General features: G+C 50.0%; 2 protein-coding genes across 4 annotated transcripts in view; one reads left to right on the forward strand and one right to left on the reverse strand.

The window, feature by feature from the left end:
- Positions 1–7854, reverse strand: part of FOXP3 (forkhead box P3) — an 18770-nt gene extending 10916 nt beyond the window's left edge. Inside the window, exons 1-3 of the mRNA XM_072956820.1 lie at positions 7743–7854; positions 4591–4627; positions 3803–4431 (exon numbers count right to left, since the gene is read on the reverse strand). Of these exons, the coding sequence (XP_072812921.1) occupies positions 3803–3915 (113 nt within the window). The 5' untranslated portion in view covers positions 3916–4431; positions 4591–4627; positions 7743–7854. The remainder of the gene's footprint in view (positions 1–3802; positions 4432–4590; positions 4628–7742) is intronic.
- Positions 7752–22692, forward strand: PPP1R3F (protein phosphatase 1 regulatory subunit 3F). Of its 3 annotated transcripts, none has more exons than XM_006213490.3 (4): positions 7752–8881; positions 18071–18126; positions 18343–18425; positions 20912–22692. In XM_006213490.3, the coding sequence occupies exons 1-4, from the start codon at positions 7887–7889 to the stop codon at positions 22205–22207; spliced, it is 2430 nt and encodes an 809-aa protein (XP_006213552.3). In that variant the 5' UTR covers positions 7752–7886; the 3' UTR covers positions 22208–22692. The 3 variants fall into 3 exon arrangements, with proteins under 3 accessions (XP_006213552.3, XP_015102782.2, XP_072812920.1); XM_015247296.3 differs by having other exon boundaries at positions 7753–8881; positions 18346–18425; positions 20912–22682; XM_072956819.1 differs by lacking the exon at positions 7752–8881 and having other exon boundaries at positions 17425–18126; positions 20912–22682.
- The last annotated feature ends 1637 nt before the right edge of the window (positions 22693–24329 follow it).

Below are 24329 nucleotides of genomic sequence, written 5' to 3' on the forward strand. Positions count from 1 at the left end.
TGGCTGAGAGACAGAAGTAGAGCTAGACAGACATTGGGAAACAGAGAGACACAGAGAACAAGAGATACAGAGAGAGATGGGAGGGACACGAGGTGGGACAGAGAGAGACAAAGAGAACGACAGACACAGAGATGTGGAGAGGAGAGACAGCGAGGAGTGGGGAGGGGCCCATAGGAACAGAAAGTCCTAGAAGGACACACAAAGAGGGAGACAGAAGTGAGAGAAACAAAAAACAAGAGAGATAGAAACAATACAGGGATATGGGGAGAGAGATAGAGAGACGGGGAGGTGGAGGGGGACAGAAAGAGAGAGAGAGATGGAGAGAAAGATGCTCCAAATAAGAACAGTTGTTGGAGGAGCTGATGCTGCCTGAAATAGTGAAGACTAACTGAGGGCAAGACGCCAGGACCCCTGGCTGTGTCCTGCATAGTATTGAAAAGTGACAATCAGCAAGGCACTATGGCCCCAGTACCAGAACAGACACCGAGGAACAGAACGGAATAGAAAAACTCAGATACAGACCAACATCCAGAGGGAATCGAATTTGTGATGAGCGTGGCATTGCAAACTGGTAGATGCTGGAGGAGAGCTTGTTTAACAAATGTTTCTGGGATAATTAAGAGGAAAATTAAGTTCATGACTAATATAGTCCATTTCCCCAACCCCCTCCCTGCCCAGTTTCACCATCATCACCTGCCCTAAAATAAATTCGAGATCCATTAAAGAGATAAATAATAATATCTAATATTGATCTTGGGTTTATTGTATGCCAGGCCCTATGCTAAGCATTTAACAAGGCTGATAGATTTAATTCTCACAACCACCCTTTGAAGTTGGTACTATTATAACCATCACAGTACATATGAGGAAATGGAGGTACAGAGAGGTTAAATGCCTGGCTAAAAATCACACAGATTGCTTGGGGTGAGGCTGGGTTTGTCCCAGACAGTCTGGCTCCAGTACCCACACTCTTAACCTCTATAGTAATGGAAAAAATGAAGCCATAAAAGACAAAAGAAGCCAACAGAGGTGAACATTTATCTCATTTTCAAGTGGGAAAGGACTTTCTAAGCACAAAACCAGAGACAGTAACCACAGAAGAAAAGATTAACCTCTTTGACAATATAAAAACACCATAAGCATCGCAAAACAGCATAAACAAAGAGAAAAACAACTTCAGCAAATGATGACTTGAGAGAAAATATTTGCTATCTATGTATGGCTGATGGAAGGCTAATATCCTTTTATATAAAGTGTTGTGACAAATCAATCAATAAAAAAAGATGAACACCTGATTAGGACTAAAGACATGACCAGACAACTAAAATAATAAAAAAAAGCACAAATGGTCAATAAACAGTGTAAGTAATCAAAGGATGCAAATTTCAACAACATGGTAATATTTTTTCTTACCTGCTATGTTGAGAAAGGATTAAAAAATGGTAATACCCACCCACAGTTAGCTTGAGTAGAGGGAGCATAAAACAGGACAACCTTTTGGAAGAACAATTTGCAGAGAGGGTCAGAAACCTTAAAAATGCACAAATTCTGTGCCCTAGCCACTGGTTTTGCAGGAATCTGGGGAACTAATCAGGGATGATTATGGGGAAAAACTAGAAACAACCTGAATGTCCAAAAATCAGCACTTGGTCAAACCAGTCATGGTTCGTATCAATGTGAGGACGGTCTGGACAGTTATGGAAGATCATATGTTGAAACATTTTTCAGTGATCTACAAAACTGCTCCTATTCACTGAATACAGCAGAAACAAAACCAACAGATCGCTAGATAGCATGATTCTAATTTGGTTAAAAAAGACTAACAGTTAAAACTCAGTGAGCACTTTCTAAGCCTGCAGAGATGGGGTTACCTCAGCCCTGAATGGTCTGCTCTGTTCCTGGACATGGATCCTGGCCGCCCCCACCCCACCAAGGTCCTGAGGGGAGGACCCACAGCTTAACTAACCATGATTGACAATGGCGTGAGGTGTCCCCTCAGGAGGGTCTCCTCTCATGTGGTACAAGCACAAGTTCAGTTAAGGGTTCAGCCTGACTAGACAGCCCACAATCCTCCTTTGATGGGGGTAAACAGAACTGATGTTCATTCTTGTAAGATGTAAGTGTCCTCCTCGTCATTACTCAACACACTATTATTAAGCGCCAACTGTACAAAGCTCTGTGCTGGATGCTGGGGGGTGGGTTGGGGGAAGGCAGGCAGAGGGAAGGTAAGACGAGTGAGCAGGAGAGGCAGTGGGAGAGACGGAGGAAAGGAGACAGATGGAGTGCGGTCAAGATGGAGGAGACAGCGGCAGGGAAGACAGTCAGAGCCAGAGAAAGATAGAGAGATGGAGAATCTGTGTGCCAGGGAAACAGAGAAAGAGAGGGGCAGAGAAACATGAAAAGAGTGAGACAGAGAGGGATGGGAGGTCTCGAGAGAGACCACAGCCCAAGAGATGTGAGAGACATAGCTGAAATTTCCACTTACACCTGTACAGTGTTTCAAGTCGTTCAAAGCTCTGCGATTCACAAAGACTGGCAGTTGATATATTTTAAAAATCCTACCCATCCACACATGGATCCATTTGCTTATCTTTGCCTCTGCCCAAGCGTTAATGAAGTACTTTACCCATCCGTCCTCTGGCCTTTGCTATTACTATTAGTATTGTAAAAAATACCTTACCTGACCAGGACCGCGGTCGCTGTGTGCATCTCTTGACTGTCCCGGAGGGCCCCTGACCCCCCAGTGCCTACCTCACTGTCGTCTCTTCTGCTGGACCCATTATCTGGTAGGGGAGAGCGGGGACACTCACCTCGGCGAAGTGGACTGACAGAAAAGGATCAGCCCGGCTTGTGGGAAACTGTCACATATCAAAAACAACTTTGCTTTTATACTGAGAAGAAAAACCACGGTGTGGAAGCCACAGACCTCTCTCTTCTAATAATCCAATTTTTTTTTCGATGAGTGTGTATGCTGATAATCACGGGGTGGGGGGGGTTCTCATCGTTTTTGCTCTCTCGCTCTCTCTCTCTCGCTCTGTTTCTCCTCTTCTTGATTATGAGACTTAAACGGAAATTTTGAAATTTTGGGTTTTTTCTTTGCCCTTTACGAGTCATCTGAAAATATGATTTCTTCCCCTCACTACAGAGGTGAGAGGTATCAATGAGATAACAGGGCTCGTGAGAAACCACAGTTTTTTAAACAAAAGTGTGTAGAGTTAGAAAAAAAAAGAGAAAAAGAACTCAAATAAATCACAGGGGCAACCCAGGCAGGCAGAAATACCAGTCTGTGAGTGAGAGGATATTTGAGGGTCCCTAGGGAAAGGAAGAGAGGAACTGAGATGCTATGTGTGGATGGGAAATGCCAGGAAAAGAAACGGTATAGGGCTGGGTTTCCAGAGGCCTTGCTCTGCTCTGGACCTCAGTTTCCCCTCAGGTGGAATCAGTATGGTTGTCATGCTCTCACTGCCCAGGGATCAGGAGCTCTGGAAAACTCTTGCAACTCATCTTCCCAAGGAAGGGGCATGGAAGTTACTTCATGAAGAAAAAAGCAGAGAGTCCCTCCCTACCCTCCACAATTCACAGAATCCAAGAGTCTGAGAATCACTGGCTCCCAGAACCCACTGTGCATCCCTGAGTGAGGAAAGAGAGAAAAGTCTTGCCTCATCACATCTTAGGGACTGAGATCTCTGACCTAGATGCTCATCTATAGGGAAGGTCCCAACAAGGCCCCAGTATTAATGCCTCCATCTTCACAAAGCCCAGAGGCCCATTTGGATCACAACCCTCTCATGGTAAGGGACACCTCGGCCTGATGCTTCCTGAGGCCCCAGCCTCTGTGATTTTCTGCTTCAAAAAAATCCCAGTTCCGAAGGATTTAGGAGTCCAAGTGTCCGCCATAGTCCCTGGAGCTGACATTTATCTCGAATTTTCCATGTGCTAGACACAGCGCTGAACACTGCTCACAGTCGATTGTGTTCGGTCCTCATCACATCCCTTGGAGGTCCATCTCGTCATCATGGCCGTCATACAGATGAGGAAAACGGAGGCGCGAAGTAGTCGGGCAACTTGCCCAAGATCACAGAGCTGGCGGATAGGGCCTTGCATTCCACAGGTGCTGGGCTTTGAAACCCTTGGGTTTCCTTGAGCTCAATGGTCTCAGGTTTTAAATTCTCAGATGCAGTAGGAGCTTCTGTGATTTGGAGAGTCTTCTGGGGACTTGAAGCTTTAAGGTTGTCCAAGAACTGGAGGCTGCGTTTCCGCACCTCAGCGGGCACCCCCTGCAACCAACCAACACGGGAGACCAGCCCCCAGGGGCTTCTCCTGGTAGGCCATGGCTGATACTTCCAGCTCTTGGCTCTCCAGGACCCCGCGTGGCCCAGGGTTCCGTCATCCAACGTCCACTCCAACCCCTCTGCAAGACTGGCTTCAGGCCTGGGAAAGAGAAATTGGAAACAGCTTTTGGCTCACATGGTATAAACCTAGTGGTCGAGACCCACCCCTTTGCCCCTTTGCCCCTTTGCCTCTTTTCCTCCCCGCCAACCTCCCAAATCCTTGAAAGAAAGAGAACTTCTTTGCTCAACTCAGACTCACCTTTCTGGAAAAGCCCAGAGGGGGCCTGGTGGCCTGGCTTTGTGAAGACAAGAAAAAAAAAAAGGTGAATAGAAAAAAAAAAGACCTAAAAAAAATCAGCCAACAACAACAATAAAAAAAAAAAACCCAACCCTCCCTACCATTAGTTCAAAACAAAACTTTCACTGCTTGAGGCTTCAGAGTTGGTGGGACATGTCTGAGACCAAAAGATGACCTGTGTGTGCCGGGCATCCAGGGAGGCACCAAGGTGGGTGAGATCTCACACTGGAGGCCTGCAGGGACCCTGCGTATAGCAGGGGCTTAACAGATGTGGCCTGTCATTGGGAGCCAGAGAGGGCATGAGGAGCATGCTTGTCAGGAAGGAGTCCTGGGGAGCGGACTTTAGGGATATCCCTGAGGTTGATTAATGACCCCTTGCTCCCTGTGGACTTGCATCTGAATGTTCCCTACCCATCTCCTGTGACTATAAACCAGGCCAGTTCTAGAAGCCGAGGCCCCATTCCCTACTCCAGGACCTGCTCCCTCCTGAGAGCAGGGGCTGGTTTTCTCTTTCGGGGTCAGAGGTGTGGGCTACATCTCCCCAAACCATCTCTCCCTTACTGTCACTCGCTCCATGAGAGGACTGGCCAGAGAAGAGGAGGAAAGCTGAACGAGGGTGGTAGCCCACAGAGTCCCAGAAGGCCATTAGAGAGGGGTCTGGGGTGTGAGAGAAGTGATGCTGATGATGCTTAGAGCCAGGACCTTTGCAAAGTGAGGGCTGAGGCATCGGGTGGGCAGAGAGGGACCAGAGGTCACCACCTTCTCTCTGCACTGGACTATATCCTCTCATGTGGGAGGCTTCTGGGGGAAAGTGGGCAGGATTAAACAGAGAGGTTGGTGAAAGTCCCCAGAGAAGGGGGCCTTTGATAAAGACTTGAAGGAGGTGAGGGAGGGAAGCATAATTCTTCTGAGTAATTTTGAGGAAACAGGCAGTGCAAAGGTCCTGAGGTAGGAGTGAGCCTAATTTGCTCAAGGTCTATGAAGGAGGTTGGTGTGCTTAGAATGGTGTGAGCAAAAGGAAGAGGGGTAGGAACTGAGGTCAGAGAGGAGGCTGGGAGGTGTTAAAAACCATGTGGGACCTTGTAGCTCATGGTAAGGACTTTGGATTTACTCTGAGTGAGTAGGAGGTCACGGGAGGGTTGTGAGCAAGGGAGAGACGTGAACCGTTTCAGGATTTCACAGGATCCCTCTGATTGCTGGAGTGAGGATGGAAGCAGGGGACCACTGAAAGGGAGGCTACAGCAATAGTCCAGGTGACTGATGAAGGTGCTGGCAGTGGATGGGGCCAGGAGATGGTATATTTGGGAAATAAATGGAGAGCTGACAGGATTTGTTGAAGGATGAGAGTCTTGGGGCCAGACCAGGACAGGATCTACGGGCAGGAAGGAGTCCCTGTACTACTTAACAGCTTGAACTTGTAGGTGAGAACAAATAAAGTTCTATCTTGTTTAAGCCCACATTATTTTGTGGGCTTTTTCCCCTGTTACTTGCAACTAAATGTATTGGTTCCTGACCCACGACCCCATCCTGGACACTGAGACCTAAGGAGGGGAGCCTGCTGGAGAAACTGCCTCCCTCCTACGGATGCTGTGAGTTAGAACCTTGCATACAGTAGGTGTTCTGAAAATCCTCCCAGGATGGAGGGGGGAATGAATGAATGGCCATGTTAAGCGGACACAAGCTACAATTCCATTCCCACAGGAGGCGGGATCTCAAAGTGAGAATGGAAAAGGAGTAAAAGGAGTTCACTAGATGAGGAAGCAGAAGCAGCACTCTTGGGAGAGGGAGTAGTAAGAGCAGAGGCTGGGGACAGAAAGAAGGGAGGTGAGGCCACTGTCGGGTGTAGAGTTTGAGTCACACAAGAAAGATAGGGCTTTGATTTGGGTTTACGTTAGTCAATGTCCGCCAACATGCCCAACCTGCTGCATACAGTCGTGCTCCGTGTTTTGCTGAGCTCGAGTTAGAAAAAGCTAATCTTCCATAAAAGCTCCATTTCTCATTTGGCCATTCATTCAACAATGGTGCCAAGTCTTGAAGAACTCTGAGGATGAAAATCAGGGGCATTCTTGGCACTAGTACCACTCAAGCAAAGGCTCCGAAGTGGGCAGTACTGTGACAGAACAGTCCGTTCTGCTTTCTTAGATCTGAAACTAGGATGCAGTCTAGGTCTTCAGGGGCCCTGGCATTCACAGCCCTGGGGTAATGGGGAGTCACGGAGTGTTAAGGAGAAGGTAAATCAATCCACGAGAGGAATACTCTTCCCAAGGGCTGCCTGCATTCTACGGTTCTGCGGCCCTACCAACCTGCAGCCCAGAAGGCCTACGCACCCTCTTCTCTGGCCTACTTATTGGCTGCTCATCCCCTCTTTCACACCACCTACAACACCCCGGTTGGCTCTGCTCTTCGCCGTCCCGCCTCCATGTACTTCCGTCCCGCTACACTTTGTGGCTTCGGCATTGGTTCATCCCGTTCTAGCACTGCCCTTTGAAGGCTCAACTGCCTTCACTCTGGCTCGCCCATTGGCTATCCACCGTCTCTCTTCCTCGCTCCCGCCTACATCGCCCACCCCATTGGCTCTTCCCCTCCAGTCCCGCCTCCAAAGCCTCGCACACACCACCTCTGGGTCATCTTCTAGTTTCCGTATTGGTTAGCCCCACCACGGCCCGCCCCTTGAAGGTGCAGTGCACACTGAAAAGACTCCTCGTTGGTTTGCTACAGCCATTATCGTCATCCCTACGCCACCGGTGCGCGGCTTCCCATTGGCTGTTCGCTATCTCTATCTTCCATCCCACTACCTAAGCAACCTACGGATTTCCGACTTTTCTGGCCTCTCCGTTCGCTACCTGCTGCCCCTATCGCCTGTAGCCATTCCATTTTCCCCGCCGCCCACACGTCGCTCCTTATCCCGCTTCCCCAATTAGCTATCCTGCGCCTGCTCTCTTCATCCCGGACCCCGCACCACCCCCACTTCAGGCCCCCCCCATTGATTCCCCGATCATCCCGCCTCCTACACCGCCCACTCTCGGGCATCCCTATTGGCTGCGTGCTTCCCCTGCACTTGCTTCACCACCTACGTCACGCGTGCGCGGCTCCTCATTGGCTCTCCACTATACCTGTCTTCGTCTCGCCGCCTACGCCCCCCGTGAGTCGTACCCACCCGGCGCTGGCCTTCCTATTGGCTGCAAGCCCCTTCAGGCCCTGCCCCCGCCGGTCCCGCCGCCGGTGCCGTCGGTGCCGCCGCCGCCGCCGCCGCCGATATGGCGCGCACGGCCCCTGTGGAGCCCCCGCTGCGGCATCCTGCGCCCCCCTCGCCGGCCGCGGGTGAGCCCCGCACCTCAGTCGAGGCAGCGGTGGCCCCGCGGAGGGTGCTGTTCGCCGACGAGGCCCTGGGGCTGCCGCTGGCGCAGCTGCGCCGCTACCGGCCGTGGGGCGGGCCTGGGGCGGGCAAGATGGCGGCGGCGGCCGGGCAAGATGGCGACGGCGGCGGGGCTGACGAGGACGACGATGGCGAGGATGGGGATGAAGGAGAGGAGGAAGAGGAGACTTGCCCTGAGCCCTCGCCGCTGTGCCCCGTCCCCGCTGGCGGGGGGTTTTACCTGGTGCCCACATTTTCGCTGCCGCCCGCGCTGGGCCGTTTGGAGCGCTTGGGGCGCGTCATGGTGGAGCTGGAGGCGCTGCTGCCGCCTCCCGGAGCGGTCCCTGGGGGTGCCGGGGTGTGGGTGCCTGGGGGACGCCCGCCGGTGGTGCGCGGGTTGGTCCGCGTGCTGAACCGTTCCTTCGAGAAGGCGGTGCACGTGCGGGCCTCACACGACGGCTGGGCTTCCTTCTGCGACCACCCAGCGCGCTACGTCCCGCGCAGCCCGCCGGGGGCAGGAGCGGGAGTACCAGGAGCAGGAGATCCCATCCTGGATCTGGGCCTTGACCTGGGCCCCAGCCAGGCGTCCGCCTCCTCGCCCGATGACGGCGGCCGCACCGACCGCTTTGCCTTCCAGCTGCCCTTTGCTGAGGGCGCGGGCGATGGGGCGCGCCTGGACTTCGTGGTGCGCTATGAGACCCCCGAGGGCACTTTCTGGGCCAACAACCACGGCCGCAACTACACAGTCCTGCTCCGGATCGCACCCGCTCCCACACCCACTGATGTCGAAGGGCTGCCCCAGCAGCAGCAGCAGCTGGAGCCACAGCCCGAGTGCCAGGGTCCTGTGGAGGCTGAGGCCAGGCAGCTGAAGAGCTGCATGAAGCCGGTGAGGCGCAGGTAATGTCTGCCAGCGCCACCTCCGCCAACGCAGGGCTGTGTCTAGGATGGAGGACAAGCATTCTGACCCAGGAACCCCCTCAGGCCTGCTCTCCAGGACAGGGAGGAGGGCGTATTCAGTCAGTTAGTCAAAGAGCCAATGGAGATTAAACATGTGCTAGTCTCTGTTTTAATTATTGGGGTTTCATTCATTCATTTATTGAGTTCCATTGTAAAGCCCTGTGCAAGACAGACATCTTCCCAGCCCTCAAGGTTCATAACAGGCTCTTAGGAGAGACAGTTTGAAAAAACAACCAGCAAGCAGATAAGATATATAGGTAAAAGGTTAGCTGCAGAGAGGAAAGTAAAATAAGAGTAAGGGGATAGCTTGGGAGGCAGTAGATGCTTTAGGCAGGGGATTTGGGGAGGGTCGCTTAAACTGGGTCCTGAATGATAAAGAGGAGCAGTTATGTACACATTCAGGAGCAAGCGTGTTCTAGGGAGAGAGAATAGTAAGCGCAAAGGTCCTGAGGTGGTCCAGGGAAGGAGCCTGGTGTGAATGAAGGGTAGTGTGCTGGAAGTGGAGAGAACTGCAGTGACATGGTAGTGTGGACCAGTGAGTGGCAGGGAATCTGATCCCCATTTGACAGCAGGAAACCAGGGTTCCAGAGGGAGAAACTGGTTGAGGAAGTGATGGCACCTGGGCTTTTTCCATTCAGCCATGTCTGACCTTGAGGCCTGTGCACTCTCTTGACTGTTTTGCTCTGATTCTAGTCTGATACCTCCTGTGGAGTTGAGTGGCTGAGCCTCTGCTCTCACAGGGAAGCAGTAGCTCTGGCAGAGGCAGAACCAGGTGGGCCTGGACTGGAAGCTCTTGACCTTTGTTTTTGCTATACCACCTGTGAGCATTCAGGGCCTGGGAAAAGGAACCAGTTAACCCCAGGAGGCCCTGATACAAAATTCTCCTAGGTTTTCTCTGTCAAGCCACGAGTTCTTCAAGGTAGCAGCTAGGCCTGATTTTGGGGGGAATTACATAAGTCTAGCCTGGCATAAGTAGATTCTCCATGCACGTGTGAGAAATGTATCCATTTCCCTGCTCCTGGGAGGACTGGAAACGGGAATGGGAGAATGCTTTTTGGACCTTGTTTGTGCTTGATTACAAGCCTCTGGCCGCAGCAAGGTATTTGTGATCTTAGCAAAGCCTTAGGCTGTGAGTGGTTCAGAAAGGTCTAGCTTGAGGCTTGTGGGCAGATGTGCCTGGGTAAGTGAACAGGCAGACAGGTACCCACTTACGAACTGGTGAGCCTCGCAGTAACCTAAGACTTAGTCTGAGCAGGGCAGGCAGCGTGGCTTTCCTTACAGTGGTGAGAGTGTGAACTCTGACATCAGAGTGCCTGGGTTCAAATTCCAGTCTTGTCATTTCTTGGTCTTGTGACCTTGGCCGACTCGTTTAACTGCACTGTGCCTCAGTACCCTCATCTGTAAAACAAAGATAATTGTTGCACCTGCTTCACAGGAGACATGTGAAAGCGCTCAGAACCTAGCCTGGCTCTTAGTAGCACTATTCGGTGTTAAGTGTCAATATTTAGGGAATCACAGGTGGTTCCTTGGATCCCCTTCCCAAAGTCTGATGTGCCTGTTACCAGCTGTGTAGCCTTGCCTCAGGCTCTTCATCTGGAAGCCTCAGTTTTCTCATCTGCTCAAGGGGAATGCAGTCACTTCGTGTGCTTGGATTGGACGCGGCAAGCATGGGTGAGGTAACTAAAGCACGGTGGTAGCTTTGAAAGATGAACAATGGCCCACGTTTGCTGATCTCTGTGTTGAGAGCTGCAAGTTTGTTCTTTCCTGAGTCCTGCTGTGCGTGCTGTGTGGTGTAGGTGCTATGATTTTGTCCATTTAACAGAGGGGGAAACTGAGGTAGCTCAGAGAAGTGAGCCAGTTTGTGAGTGACAGGATCAGGGACGAGGTTTCAAAAAACTGCTGTTCCTTTTGAAGACCAAACAGGATGCAGGGTAAATTCTGCATTTCATTCCTGGTGTTCACATGTTCCCAGCATGTCTTGCTTTACTTTTATCTTTTTTTCCTTATTGATCATAAGTGTAAAGCTCAATAGATTTTTACATTATGTATGCCCTTGTGAAACTGTCACCCAGATCAAGATATCGAGCTGTTCCAAGTGCTCCAGCATTGCCTTCATTTCTGTCACTTTTCCCAAGTCATCATCCCAGCCGGCTGTCGTGGGAGCCCTGTCTGTGAGACGTGACAGTTTGGGTAACAGAGTTTGGTCATTTTAGAGTGTGAAAGGAAGGGAACAGAGAAATCAAAAGCTTGCAGGGCCAAGGTGGGTGGAGAGGGTGTTTTTCTTTTAAAATACATGGGTGGTTTTAAGGAGAAATTGAAGCAGCCCGTTCAGACAATTGTTTTGGTATCTGGCCCCAGGTCTGTGGTTCCTAACATGACTTGTGATATTATTTTAAGTGGGCAGATGGCTTTTTGATAGCTTCTTTATCTTGATCTCAGCTCTTGCAAAGGGGCGGTTGGTGCTCATTGCAAGATCAGCGATAAGATTTTCTTTGTAGGTCGGTGGCTTTCTTAACGAGTACATTTCAACTTATTATTGTTTCAAAACTTGTGTGCTGCCGGTGACATGGAGCGCTGTTGAAGAACAGCTGCTCCCTGTGACCCAGCCCTCTTGGGAGATGGTGGAGGATCTCAGGGGATAGCCTCAGCCTGTGGGAGCCCTGATGCAGAGGGCTTCCTGTTCAGGGAGTATCGGCTGCTGGCCCACAGTGTACCGAGTGCAGCCATGTCAGGTGAGGGCATGGAAGGAGTCTGCTAGTCCATCGGGAGACAGCTCAGAAACCGAAATGGCTGCATTCCTGGCTTTGCTGGACCAGGCCTTTGATAACCCTTAGGCATAGAGATGATCCATCAACAAGCATTTATTGAGGGCCTGCTACGTGCTGGGCACAGTGCTAGGTTCAAACAGGGCCAAAGCTGCAGACGGGCGCTAAGATGTCAAAGGGCCTCTGGTGGAACAGGTGGGAGGGGCAGGTCTGGAGGGCTTGTTGTAAGAGCCCTGGCAGAGACCCTGCTGAGTATTTGCATGTCCAGTCTCATCTAATCCTTTCACCATTCCCTGTGAGATAGACTGTTTTGATCCCTCTTTTCTGGATGAGCAAACTGAGGCTCCCAGATTTCAAAGTCCTAGGGCTGGTGTAGGGAGGAGCCCTCCAGGTCTGCTTTGGCTTAACACCCTTGGGAGGTGTCCTATTCCTCTTAAAATTAAAGACCAAGAAAACCTCAGGCACCCCCTGCCCTCTCCCCCAGTCTGGCCCCCATGGCTGCTAGTCTTACCTCATGCCATCCTCTGCCTTCTGAGCTTCTGTCACCGTGGTCTTTCCAAGGTGCTTTGCCCCCCTTCCTGCCCCAGGGCCTTTGCCCATGCTATTTTCCTCACCAGGAATGTTGGCCCTGTGCCTCTTGCAGTCTCCTCATTTTCATCCTTCAGATGAAGGATACAAGAGTGCTTCCTCCTGGAAGCCTGCCCATCCCAGCCTCCTCAGGCCCCATTTGGAAAAAAAAAGTTTAGAGCACTGATCAGCCAAGCAGGCAAGCCCTGTTAGAGAAAGTCCTATAGCAGAGCAGATGAGCATTGCCACAAATCCAGGGTCACTTCCCCCCCTGCCTGGCTGTCCTACTGTATTATTCCCATCCACTCTTGTCTCCTCCCTGAGGTGACTCTTTTGAATGTTCTTTACCTTCAGACTTTCTGCTTAAAAAAAAAAGTAGAAACCATAAGAATGGACTCCCTACGACTTGTAGCCCCCAAACCTACAAACCAATGCCCCTCCCTTGTGTTACAGGGGAGGAGGGGGCCCTTTTTCTCCCTCAGGCTGGAGTCTCGACTCTTGCCCTGGGTTCCCTGGGATCCGTTGTTCTGTCACTCGCTCCAGAACCTGACAAGCAGTTACCCCATTCTCTCCTGACAGCTTTTCACTGTCCTTGCCTGAGCCTCTCTATTGGCCTTTACACCTGCCAGCGTCTCTGCTGTCTTAAAAATCTGTCCTTTGACTCCACCTCTGTCCCTACTGCTCCTGGCCAGCACCCAATCACCCTCCTACCTTTCATTGCCAACCCCCCTCTTAAGAGTTGCCTACACTTGTCTTCTCCACTGGCTTCCGTCCCCTGCACTTACCAGATTCCATAGCTTGTTTTTTATTTTGGTGTTCTTCTTGAAGTGGTTGGGCACTCCTGCTTACTACACTCTCTTCCCTTGCCTTGGAACCACCCTCTGCTGCTTTTCCCTGAACTGTCTGGCCCTTCTTTTTCTTGTTGCTGTTTCTTTCAGCCTCATATATACAAACTCAGTGTCTCCGCTTGGCTGATGTCCCACAGATGCCTCAGACTCCCCTTGTTCAAGATTGAATCCCATCACCTCCTCCGCCCCCGGAGTCCTGAGCAGCTTCTCACTCTCCGACCCTTCCCTTGCTCATTTTCCTTCTAAGCATCCTAAACCCTCCCTGACCCTGTAGTTTGGGCCACGGCCCCTTGTTCTAGTGCATTCTTTCCTCTTCTGAAGGCCCTGACCTCAGTTTGCAGTTAGACCTTCACTAGGGGATTACTGGATGACCTCTGCCCTTCTAGACTGTAAGCTCCGTGAGGGGTAGGGACATGGTCTCCTTTTGTTCATTGCTGTATTCCCACAGGGCCTGCCATGGTGCCTGGCACTTAACAGGTGCTCAATAAATGTTTGCTGAAAGAATGAGTGTGAGTATCTTTTTTTGATGTCTTCTTCCACACAAAATTGTAAGCTTCCTAGTCATGTTCGCTCACCCCGGCGTCTCCAGGGTCCCTCACTGGGCTGATGCACAGTAAGGCCTCAGCGATTTTTAGCCGTACTTGTAGGTGAATGGATGGGGACCCAACTTGCTCTCCAAGTTGGCAGCCTTAGGGGAAATCAGAACAATCGAAGTCGACACTGGACGGGCCAGGGCTCATCTTAGTTGTCTGGAGAGTGAGGGTTTTAGTGTGAAAGTGGTCCTTTTTTAGTCCACAGAAAACTGGTAGGGCATCATGACTAAGGACGTAGGCCTGAGGCCACGTGTTATGAAAGTGGCTGAGCCGGGATCTGAGCCGGGCGGTCCTGCTCTGGTACCCCAGTTCTCAGCTGCCGTGCCAGGCTGGGTGATGTGTCTTCCCAGCTGCGCAGTGCGGGGCAAGTTGCTTTCCTTTTCAGGGCCTCAGTTTCTTTCAGTGGGAACTTGGAGGGGATCGCTGTTCGTTAAGCACTTTACAGGCGATTTAAAAATATTTCCTCAATCTGCCCAACAGCTCCCTGAGGGAGGTATTACTATGACACCATTTTCACAGATGAGGAAACCGAGGCATAGAGAGGTTAAGTAACGTGCTCCAGGTCACACAGCTGGCAGATGGCAGAGCCAGGGTTATTCAGAATGGCCTTTATTGAGACGTGAAATCAATTTACTGGATTCCAACAAACATTTAAAAAATAGCATAGGAAATATTCAGAGCACATCACAACATGCAGTAAAGGTAAGTGTTGTTTCATTCAAAGAACAACCGGTTTTGAGGTTTTCAGTTATATATATATACGTGTATGTATTTACACATGTCTGGGCATGTGCTGGGTTATGATGTAAAATGTATTTCTTACTGTGGGTCACGGCCAAATGAATGAAGTCATTGCTGAAACAAGCTCATAGCACCATAAACCACTCAGCTCCCTCCCCTACGGACTGTAAGTCCCAGAGCTGACACCAACACAGACTGTCACTAGGGAAGGCAGAGCAGTGCCCCACATAACTTGGTGGCTTTCACAGCCTCCTTCAAACCCTGTTTTCTTCAGAAAGCAGATGGCTCAGGGTAACTGGGGTTCCAAGTATCTCAGGCAGGTTTCTGACGCCACCAGTCCCCTTGGAGTCAGCAGTATCTTCAGGCTGACTGCCCGGGAGCTGGGGTCTGCTGAGTTTCCCTTTGGGTTTCAGTGTGTGACCCACTTTGGGCTAGCCAGGTTCTTTGAAAACCGGAGTGTTGGGGGTGCTCTCAGAGGACTCGGGCGGGCGGGTGGCGGCGGTGGCGGTGGCAGTGATGTGACTGCTCTGAAAGTCGGCTTTGCTTTTCTCCGTGGGGCTCGTCTGCCCTCGCTTGCTCACTCTCTGTGGCGATTCACTTTTGGGTACTGTCTCGGCTGGCCTAGGCTGGGGCCCACAGCACTTTCTGAAATCTCACCCCCTGGTGTCCCTAGGTGCTGTCTGAGGTCAGAGTTCACAGAGTTTCCTGATGGTAGGAAGAATTTTCACGCCCAGGAGACAGGCATGCAGGCCTGACAGGGCCCCTTTTCCGCCACCTGTCTTGACTTGTTCTCAAGAGCACCCAAAGGATGCATGCTCAAGAGTTTCCCTGGTCTGTGTGCTCCAGCCCACTACTGCCCACTGCCCTGGAGGCGAGGCCACGTGGCGTTTGTGGGGTTGATGCCAAAAGGGCAGGTTTCCTTCTCGAAAATTAGCAAGCACATTAGAGGTACAGTTTTGTTCTTAATCTCCTTCCTCGCCATATTTCTAAGAACCCCTCTTCTCTGTTACTGATTCGTGAGTCAGTAAACATTTGTACTCCATTTCTTTCACCATCCTCCTTTTGATTAAGGTCAGAGCTGCCCCTGAATATTTACTGTGAAAGACAGTTCAAGGATATTTAGGTTTTTTTTTTTGTACACAGTTTCAAAGACTGTCTTCAAAATGGAACCCTCTTTGGATGTTATCAGCATGGTATGTAGTTAGCAGTTAGAGGGGGCAGAGACACGATTCCTTGAGCCTCGGTTTCTGCATTGGTAAAAAGGGTGTTGCTTTGAAGGATAAATGCAAAGGTTTTCAAATGACTTGGTGTATCAATGAAAAGGGCCCACGTTGCAGGAGGTGAACAATAGATGCTTGTCTCCTGCTTTCATCTCTCGGACTTTGGAGGTGGGGAGAGTGACCCGTGTACTTCTGCTGACTTTGTGGATCTTGGGATTGGCTGAACAGCTTGATCTGATTTTTGGATGCCCTCTCCTGCTTCTCACCCTCCCCGGCTTTGGAATAGATGTTCTGGGGACTGAAGGATTTGTTTTCGTATCTTCCCAGGAGGAGGGTTGCCTTGCTGTTTGTGGGTCTTCTGGAGAATGCTTGCTTTAGAAGATCCTAGGAAGAAGAAATTTTCTTTAATGAAGGACCTCACCAGCAAAAGAAATCAGTAGAAATTGTATTGGGCCACAAATCCAAATTTTTGTAAAACCTGGATTTTTGACCCACTCAGGGGACTGGTGCAGGACTAAACCAATTGGCCCCAAATCCTCTTTTCTCAGCCGTGAGAAGCAGGAGTTGATGGCTGGGCTCCTGGAATCACCCACGCTGTGCCGTATAGTATTCTGATTCAAGTACCTTTGGTGGGATGCGTGAGCCCTAGTCTGTGGTGAAAGACAGATGGTCCCTTCTGGAGCTTCCAAACGTCTAGATCCAGGTACCTGGTTCAAGCCTCCTCTGAGAGGGTGCTAGTAAAAGCACTTCTTGCAGCCACTTCTGTGTCTGGTGGTCTTCTAGCCACATGTCCCATGAAGGCAGGGAAACTGGAAATAAATAGGTGGGCAAAAGGCAGGCCCAAAGCAAAGCTTGAATGAAGCTGGAGGCAGGGAGCTTGTCCATCATTGCTGTCTCCCTCTATCTACTCTGGAGAGGACTAAAGATGGGCTGTGATAAGATCCCAGCCTCCCTCATCCAAGAAGCAGCAGTTTGCTGGTTTCGAGCAGACTTAGGAGCCGAAAGCCTAGGTTTCCATCTTCACTGCAAAGCCGTTTGACCTTGAGCCATTTACTCGGCTTCTGTTTCGCCATCTGTAAGAGGATAATAATACTGCCTGCTTCAGAAGAGTACCTATCTCAGAGGGTTGCCGTGAGGGTTAGATGAATAAATGTGAAGCTGTACCGTGAAGTAGCATAGGAAGCACTATATTCAGGTCAGCTAGTGATACTGTTTCTGTAGGTAATTATGAAGGTGGTCAATTATGTGTTTTCAAACAGTTGCAGCCGCTTCCAGAAATGTCAACAGCATCTTGTTCCTTCTAGGGAAGAAAAAAGTCTGAGCTGTGGCCTCAGCCCTTCTCAGGTCTCCGCACGTGTTTTAGTTAATGATTCCCTCATTTGCCTTAATCTGTAAACAGCTGATACTCATTTGTGAGAAGGAGAACAGCGATTTCTCCTTGATCCTCATGACCCCACCCCTGGCCAGGACTGGCTGAAATATGCTTGGTTTCTGCCACTCCGACCTTGGGGTCTGGCTTGCCTGGTGAAGGAGGAGAGAGACCAGCAAATACCTACGGTTGATTCAGCCCGTGCTCCGTGTCAGGCCCTGGGTTTGTCTGGCTTGTTGTGTCATTTCTCTTGACTGTCCTGTGCAGGGCGTACACATCCTGGCTCCCCCTGTGCTCCATTTTCAGGTGAGGAGGGTGAGGCTCAGGGAGGTTCAGTGACCTGCCAGGCTGATATGGTGGTGGGTGGAGGGTTGGCGGAGGGACCTAGGCCTCTGTGACTCTGGGTTACTGCCTTTTCTGCTGACCTCCTTCCCATTCTCCAGTTGCTTCCTTCCCTTTGCTGCTTCCTGTGCCCCACGGTCCTCACTCGCCCTTTCTTGGAAAAGATGGTTTCCTCCACAGCCAGAAATACACCCTAGGGAAATGATCCAAACTGTTCCTTAAGCTGTGCCGGATGATGTCTGCTGAAGTCAGCTTTGTGGGAACAAAATGAAGGAGACAACCTAGCTGCCCAGTAGGAAGGGAATGGCTCTGTAGCAGCCATTTCAGGTGTTTACAAAAGTATATAATGATGCTTCTTACTGTTAAGCGGATGCTTCTTACTGTGAAATTATGCCCGCAGATTTCGTAGAATGTGTGGAATGAAATTTTCCGAGATGGTAATGGTGGTTGCCTCGGGCTGAGACGTGACTTTTTCCCTGCTTCCTGGTGCTTTCCTATATTTTGTACGTTTTCTGCGAGTGTGTAGGACTTAATATGATTAGAGGATAGCAAGAGGCAGCAGAAGAGAAAACAGCAGCTGGCTGGTGAGGGTGGGCCAGCACAGAGGCTCAGAAGGGACTGGCGGGGGGTCAGAACCAGCCTTTCAGGGCATCAGATCCACGCCTTTTCTCCTCCGCCCCACAGGCCTAACGAGGAAGAACTGAAGATGAAGAGGGCAGAAGAAAGTAGCCCTGCTGTGGGTAAGCATCTGGCCGGGAGCGGGAGTTTTATCTTGTATTCACCATTTCTACCCCTTCCTTTTCTTTCTCTACCAATTAAGAGGCACCCTCTGCCTTAGACTGTCACATCAAGCTTCAGAGGCAGTTCTGCCGATTGGCTCCAAGAGCAGATTTTCTTAACCAAACCAGGCCTGCTTATATGCCTGCCTCGCCCCAGTGCTGTCCTCTTCTTTCCAGCAGAGCGTCCCAAGGTCCGGGAGTCAGTGGGTCCCCTGGTGGCCCCCACCCCTCTCCGTCCATGGCCCCAGATGACACTTCAGGTAAGCAGACCCTGGCAGCCTCTGGATGGACGACCTGATGGGAAGGCAGATGGTGGGGGCTGACTTGCTCTGGGTCTACCTTAGTTTAGACAGAGGTCCCCCAAATCAGAACCTGGTAACGGAGGGGTAGAATGCAGATACCGGGCTTATTAGACTGTCATTTGTTAATTTAGCATATGTTTATTGGGTGCTTGTTCTGGGCCAAGCACTGTTACGGACGCTGGTAATACAGTAATGACCAAAAACACTGTCTTCATGAGGCTAAGTAAGCAACATTTTAGTGGAGTGAGATGTCATAAAACAAAGTAGTAGTTAAAATATATGATATTTTAGATGATGGTGCATGCTAAGAAAAAAAATAAAGGGATAGGGAAAGAGAAAGTGTGGGGAGGTGGTGAAGGGGGATGTTTGCAAGTTCAGATTGGGTGGCCAGGGAAGGCCTTAGTGGTCAGTGAGATTTGAGCAAAGATCTGAAGAAGGTGAGAGAGTGAGGCACGTGGATAACCAGGGGAAGAACATCCCAGCCAAGTGCAAAGTCCCTGAGGTGGGGCCGTGGCTAATGTGTGTGAGGAACAGCGAGCAGTAAGTGAGGGGGAGCGGCAGGAGGTGAGGTTGGAGAGGTGGTGGGGGACAGACTGTGTAGGGCCCTGTGGGCCATGGAGAGGACTCTGGCTTTTACTCTGAGTGACAGGGGAGCTGCTGGAGAGTCAGGAGCAGAGGCGGGCTGTGATCAGACTTAGGATTTAACCAGTTCCCTCTGGCTGCCAGGAGGCAAATAGACCGCAGGGTTGAGGGCAGAAGCTGGGAGACCTTGAGGAGGAGGCTACTGCAGTGGTCCCGGCAAGCAATGCCAGTGCTGGCAGGGAGATAGATTCTAGAGATGTATTTTAGAATTTGTGTGTGTTTTAACTTTTTATTCCAAAGATTTTCAAACATATAAAAGTAAAGAAACCAGTATTATGAACCCACATAGCACAACTTCAGTTTGTATTTCAGAAAATTAAGCACTTTTATACACGCACACACACACACACACACACACACACAGAGCCATCATCACCCTTCAGAAAATTAACAGTAATTCCTTAGTATCATCAAATATTTGGTCAGTGTTAAAGTTTCCTTGCCTCATAAATGTTTTAGGGTCCAAACAAGGTCAAAAATTGCATTTGGTTAATGAATCTTCTTAGATTTTTAAATCTCTCTCACTTTTCCTGCAATTTATTGAAGAAATCTTGTTTGTCCTGTAGAGTTTCCCACAGTCTGGATTTGGCTAATTGCATCCACATGGAAACACATTTCTTACTCTATTTTAATTAATTAATTCTATTTAATTAATTAGATCTAGTATTAAATTTAATTTATTAAATAATTTTATTAAGTTAATTTATTAAATATAATCTGTTATTAATTTAAATAGAATTGATCCTATTTAATTCCATTTCTACTTTATTAGCTGGAATTCTCTAAAGAAAAACTTTCTCACATCAACTATTTGACTATCTTGATATGTATGTTCATGTATAACTGAAAAATTGTGCTCTACACTGGAATTCGACACAACATTGTAAAATGACTATAACTCAATAAAAAAAAGTTAAAAAAAAGAAAAAAATCTATCTGACTACCTTGAACATATATACCTTGAGAGTATACAGATTGTGTAGAAAAAGCTGGATGAATACTTCAAATTTTCCCTTTTATTTACCAGCTTTCAGAAGAAATGAACATCTCCAAAGGTGACCAATGAAAGGATTTTGGTTTTGGAGTATCATTATTAATTCATGAACTTTAAACATATTTGATGAGTTTCAACCTACTGCATTTATTTATTTTGATGCTTAAATTGAACTCTCTGGCCAGTGGGAGCTTGTTTAGATTGGCTTCAGAGTTTTTTTTGACACACCCCCATCATTCTTTGAGCACTTCCTCACATTTTGCCATGTCAATATGTCCCAGGCTCATCTTTTATTTTCCCTGCCCCAAACCTGGAAACAGTCATTTATTTTAGGAGCCCTGATCCTTTTAGTGGTGAATGGTATTAAGAAACCAAGATCTGGGGGCTGAGAGTGCTTGTTGCTGTTAGATTGGTCATGGTTTCTCGGCCTTGTCAAAGGATAGAGCTAAGAAATAGATTGTTTTCAAAGAGAAAATACATGAATTCATATGGATATTCTGGATATGTTTTGGCGGTCAACCAACAGTGTTTACTGATAGTCACTCACCAAATGTTGGTGCCCACTGAATTCCTCAGCTTTTATGATCAGCAAGAAGCCCCCTTTTATTCCATCTAATTTTGTTATTTTAATGTAGACATAGTCTTGGGGGTTAAGAGAATTACAGAGTGCTCTTTAAGGAGTTTTCATGTGGGAACACCTGTGGGGCTGAATGTGGGCTGTCACCAGTTCTCATTGACTCTGCTTGTCCCATCCCCTCCTCTACTTCCTACCTTCCCTTTCTCTCCACCCCACCCCCACTGGCTCCAGGTTTCTGAAGTTACAGCAACCGGCAAACCCCCAGAGGAAGGTGATGTCCCCAGAAGCAGTCTGCCAGTGGCTTTCACAGAAGTTCCCCGGGCACCAGCCATCAGGATTCCCCTCTCTTCCTCTCTCTGTGGCCTGGGTGGCTCTCCCAGGGACCAGGCCTCAGGGCCCGATGCGAGTGAGGGGGCAGCCGGGCCTCTCCTGGAACCCAGCCAGCGACAGGTGGAAGCCGCGTGGGAAGTGTCCAGCGAGAATGGAAGGGGCCGAAAGGACTCCGTGGTGGGGGCTGTTAAGGATGAGCCCTCCAGGGGTCTGGAGGCCATGAGTGGGTTGGAGGAGCTGCTTGGCGAGGACACCATTGACCAGGAGCTGGAGCAGCTCTACCTGTCCCACCTGAGCCGCCTGCGAGCTGCTGTGGCTGCTGGTGGGGCAGGAGGTGGGGGGGAGGGCCCCACAGATGGGGGAGTGTCCCCCAGCCACCCTCTGGGCATACTCACGGACCGCGACCTGATCTTAAAGTGGCCTGGCCCTGAGCGGGCCCTGAACAGTGCCCTGGCTGAGGAGATCACACTGCACTATGCCCGGCTGGGGCGTGGTGTGGAGCTTATCAAGGACACTGAGGACCCAGATGAGGACGGGGAGGGGGAAGAGGGGCTCTCCATTATACCCTCCAGCCCAGAAGGGGACACCCCCAAGGAATCGCCTCCAGAAATCCTTTCTGGGGTCCGTTCTGTGGTAGCCACTGTAGGAGATGTGTGGCTCCCATGGGCAGGGGGCTCGGGATGTGACAGCCCTGCGGTTCTGGGTATAGAGGGTCAATTCCCTGGGGCTCCAGAGAAGGGGATGGGCAGGGACACTGACTCTCTGCATATGAATAGGATGATAGCTGGGGTGACTGGGTCCCCGGAGGGGACAGAAGCCCGGATGGAGTTTACCACTGGGACAGCAGACAGCTTGGTTCCTATATCCAGCAAGGAGCTAACTGCTCCAGTCCTGTGGGGGCAAAATCTCCCCCTCCTTGGTCCCTTGGGGGCTGAAGTCTATCCTTCCAGCCTGGCCAGGCCCCATGTGAGCTCCCAGGATGAAGAGGGTTCAGGCCCAAGCCTTGAGCCCCCAAAGAGGTCTCCTACCCGAGCAGCCCCTGCAGAGTGTGTGTGTATATTGCCTCCCCAGCTCCGGGGACCCTTGACCCAGACTCTGGGGGTCCTGGCTGGGCTGGTGGTGGTCCCTGTGGCTCTGAACAGTGGTATGTCCCTCCTGGTGCTTGCACTGTGCCTCTCTCTGGCCTGGTTTTCATAAGAGCCGCTCGTGAGATCAGCAATAACAGGCTTCCCCCTCTCTGGGGTCTGGGGAGGGGCAGCCCCTGCACTGCCCCCTCCCAGAGAGTTCCGATGGGATGTGTGGCCTGCACAATGAGGGGTTCTTTGCTTCTGAGAAAGCTCAATGGGAGAGAGGCCTTCCTGTCCCTGAGTTCTCCAGTCAGCATGGCACTCCCTGTGATGATACCAGTGGAGAGAAACGGCACGGGTAGATGGTGTGAGTGAAAACTTGCAGAATGGAACCGGGCATGTCTTCCCTTCCCCCGCCCCACCCCAAGCCTGTATTTATTTTTGTATAATTCTCTGGATGAGGGAGAGTGGTCATGAGCTGGTCTTGGGGCACAATTACCCAGAGATATATTTATTAACAGCCAACCTGTGCAACCTGCTGGAGCTTTATTTTTAATTTAATTTATATAGAGTACCTATTATTATATGCCACAATAGAGCTCTATGAGAAACGATGTGTCTTGCTGTGCAGTGTTTGGGCCTGAAGGTGCAGGGTGGTTACGTTCTGTGGGAGGATCACGGTGGGGAGTAGCGGGTGGGATGGAATGTGGTCATCCCCGCTGCTGCTGCTGCTGCTTCAGTATGGCCCTGAAGATCTGGGTCACCTCATCTTGTGGCACTAATCTATGTGGTCTATGTGGGGCAGGTCCTTTGGTCTTTACCACATTCTGTCAGGGAGGGAGGAAGAATGGTGGCCACATGAATGTTTGGTGTCACACACTGGGTTGCAGTGGTGGATGTGGTCAGCTGTGGATGAGGGGATATTGGTTGTGAATCAGCCACATGCCTTTGAGGCTACTGGGGTCGGGGGAACCAGCCTTGGACACCAGCAGGGAGAGCCCTCTGCCCTCAAAACTGGGAAGGCCTCAGGACAGAAGACTTAATGTGCTGTGAAAAATTCATATCAGAGTTGCTGTCCACAGACATTGCATTCTAACTCAAAACAAGAAACCCAGAAGCTCTGAAAGAAAGGATAGATAGATATACTGCATGCAAATAAAAAAACTCAGCATAGCAAAATAAAACACCCCATATTTGTTTACTTCCCTTTACAGCAAAACTTTCTACTAGTTTTTTTCAGTTCTTCTCCAGGGATCCAGTACTTTTCTGAAACAGTCCTGATCAGATTTTTTGCCCAACCACTTGAGCTTAAGTGCCAGAGTCACTGATGATATTTACATTGTTCTGTCAGCGATCAACTCTCAGACCTCATCTTACTTGACCTATTTGTCGCATTTGACACAGTTGACCATCTCCTCAACCTTGAAATCCTTTCTTGGTTTCCAGAATACCACACCCTCCTAGTTTTCCTCTTTTCTCACTGCCTCACTTGCCACTCTTCTGGAACAGTACCTGGCACATAGTAGGTGCTCAGTAGATACCTATTGAATGAAATAAGTAGACAAACGGATGTGGGGAAATATAGAGACATGGCTAGAGGACTTAATCGGTCGTTCAGTAGTTACAGCTTGGGTCAGTTCCACAAGCATTGACATCTGCTCTGCTCTGAGGACACAGAGGAAGGAGCTCATGGTTCAGCAGGGGAGATAGAGAAAGAGTTTCAGTGCAGTGTGGTTAGTGCATTAGTAGTGATGGTTCCAGTGAGCTGGGGGTGGGGGAAGGAGCCCAGGACAGATGCTCAGTCCAGTGCGGGGACTCTGGAAGCCTTCTTGGAGGATATGGTGCCTGAACTGCCTTTTAAAAAACAAGTAGGAATCCACCAGGCAATGAAGTGGAAGAGAGGGCAAGCAGTCTGATCAAAAGGAATAGCGTTGCAGAGGTCTGGAAGTGGAGAACAGCTAGTGAAAACAAATTCAACACACCCATATTTCACCTTTCAATGAGGATACTCTGACTTTGTCAAATGTCAAAGTCCAGGCGTGTGTCTGTGGCCCTTCACTGATGTGATCATTTGCTAAGTGTCAACCCCCCCCCAAAAAAGCAACTTTATGCCAATTGGGTTGAAAATTAGATAAAATGGGCAAATCACTACAGGCATATAACTTGTTAAAACTGTCTCCAAAGAAGAGAAAAACTTGAGTAGTCCTATAACCATTAAAGCAACAGAACTTGCAAGCCAACGGTTCCCAGAC

The sequence above is a fragment of the Vicugna pacos genome, chromosome X (assembly GCF_048564905.1).
Source record: "Vicugna pacos chromosome X, VicPac4, whole genome shotgun sequence".
NCBI lineage: Eukaryota > Metazoa > Chordata > Mammalia > Artiodactyla > Camelidae > Vicugna > Vicugna pacos.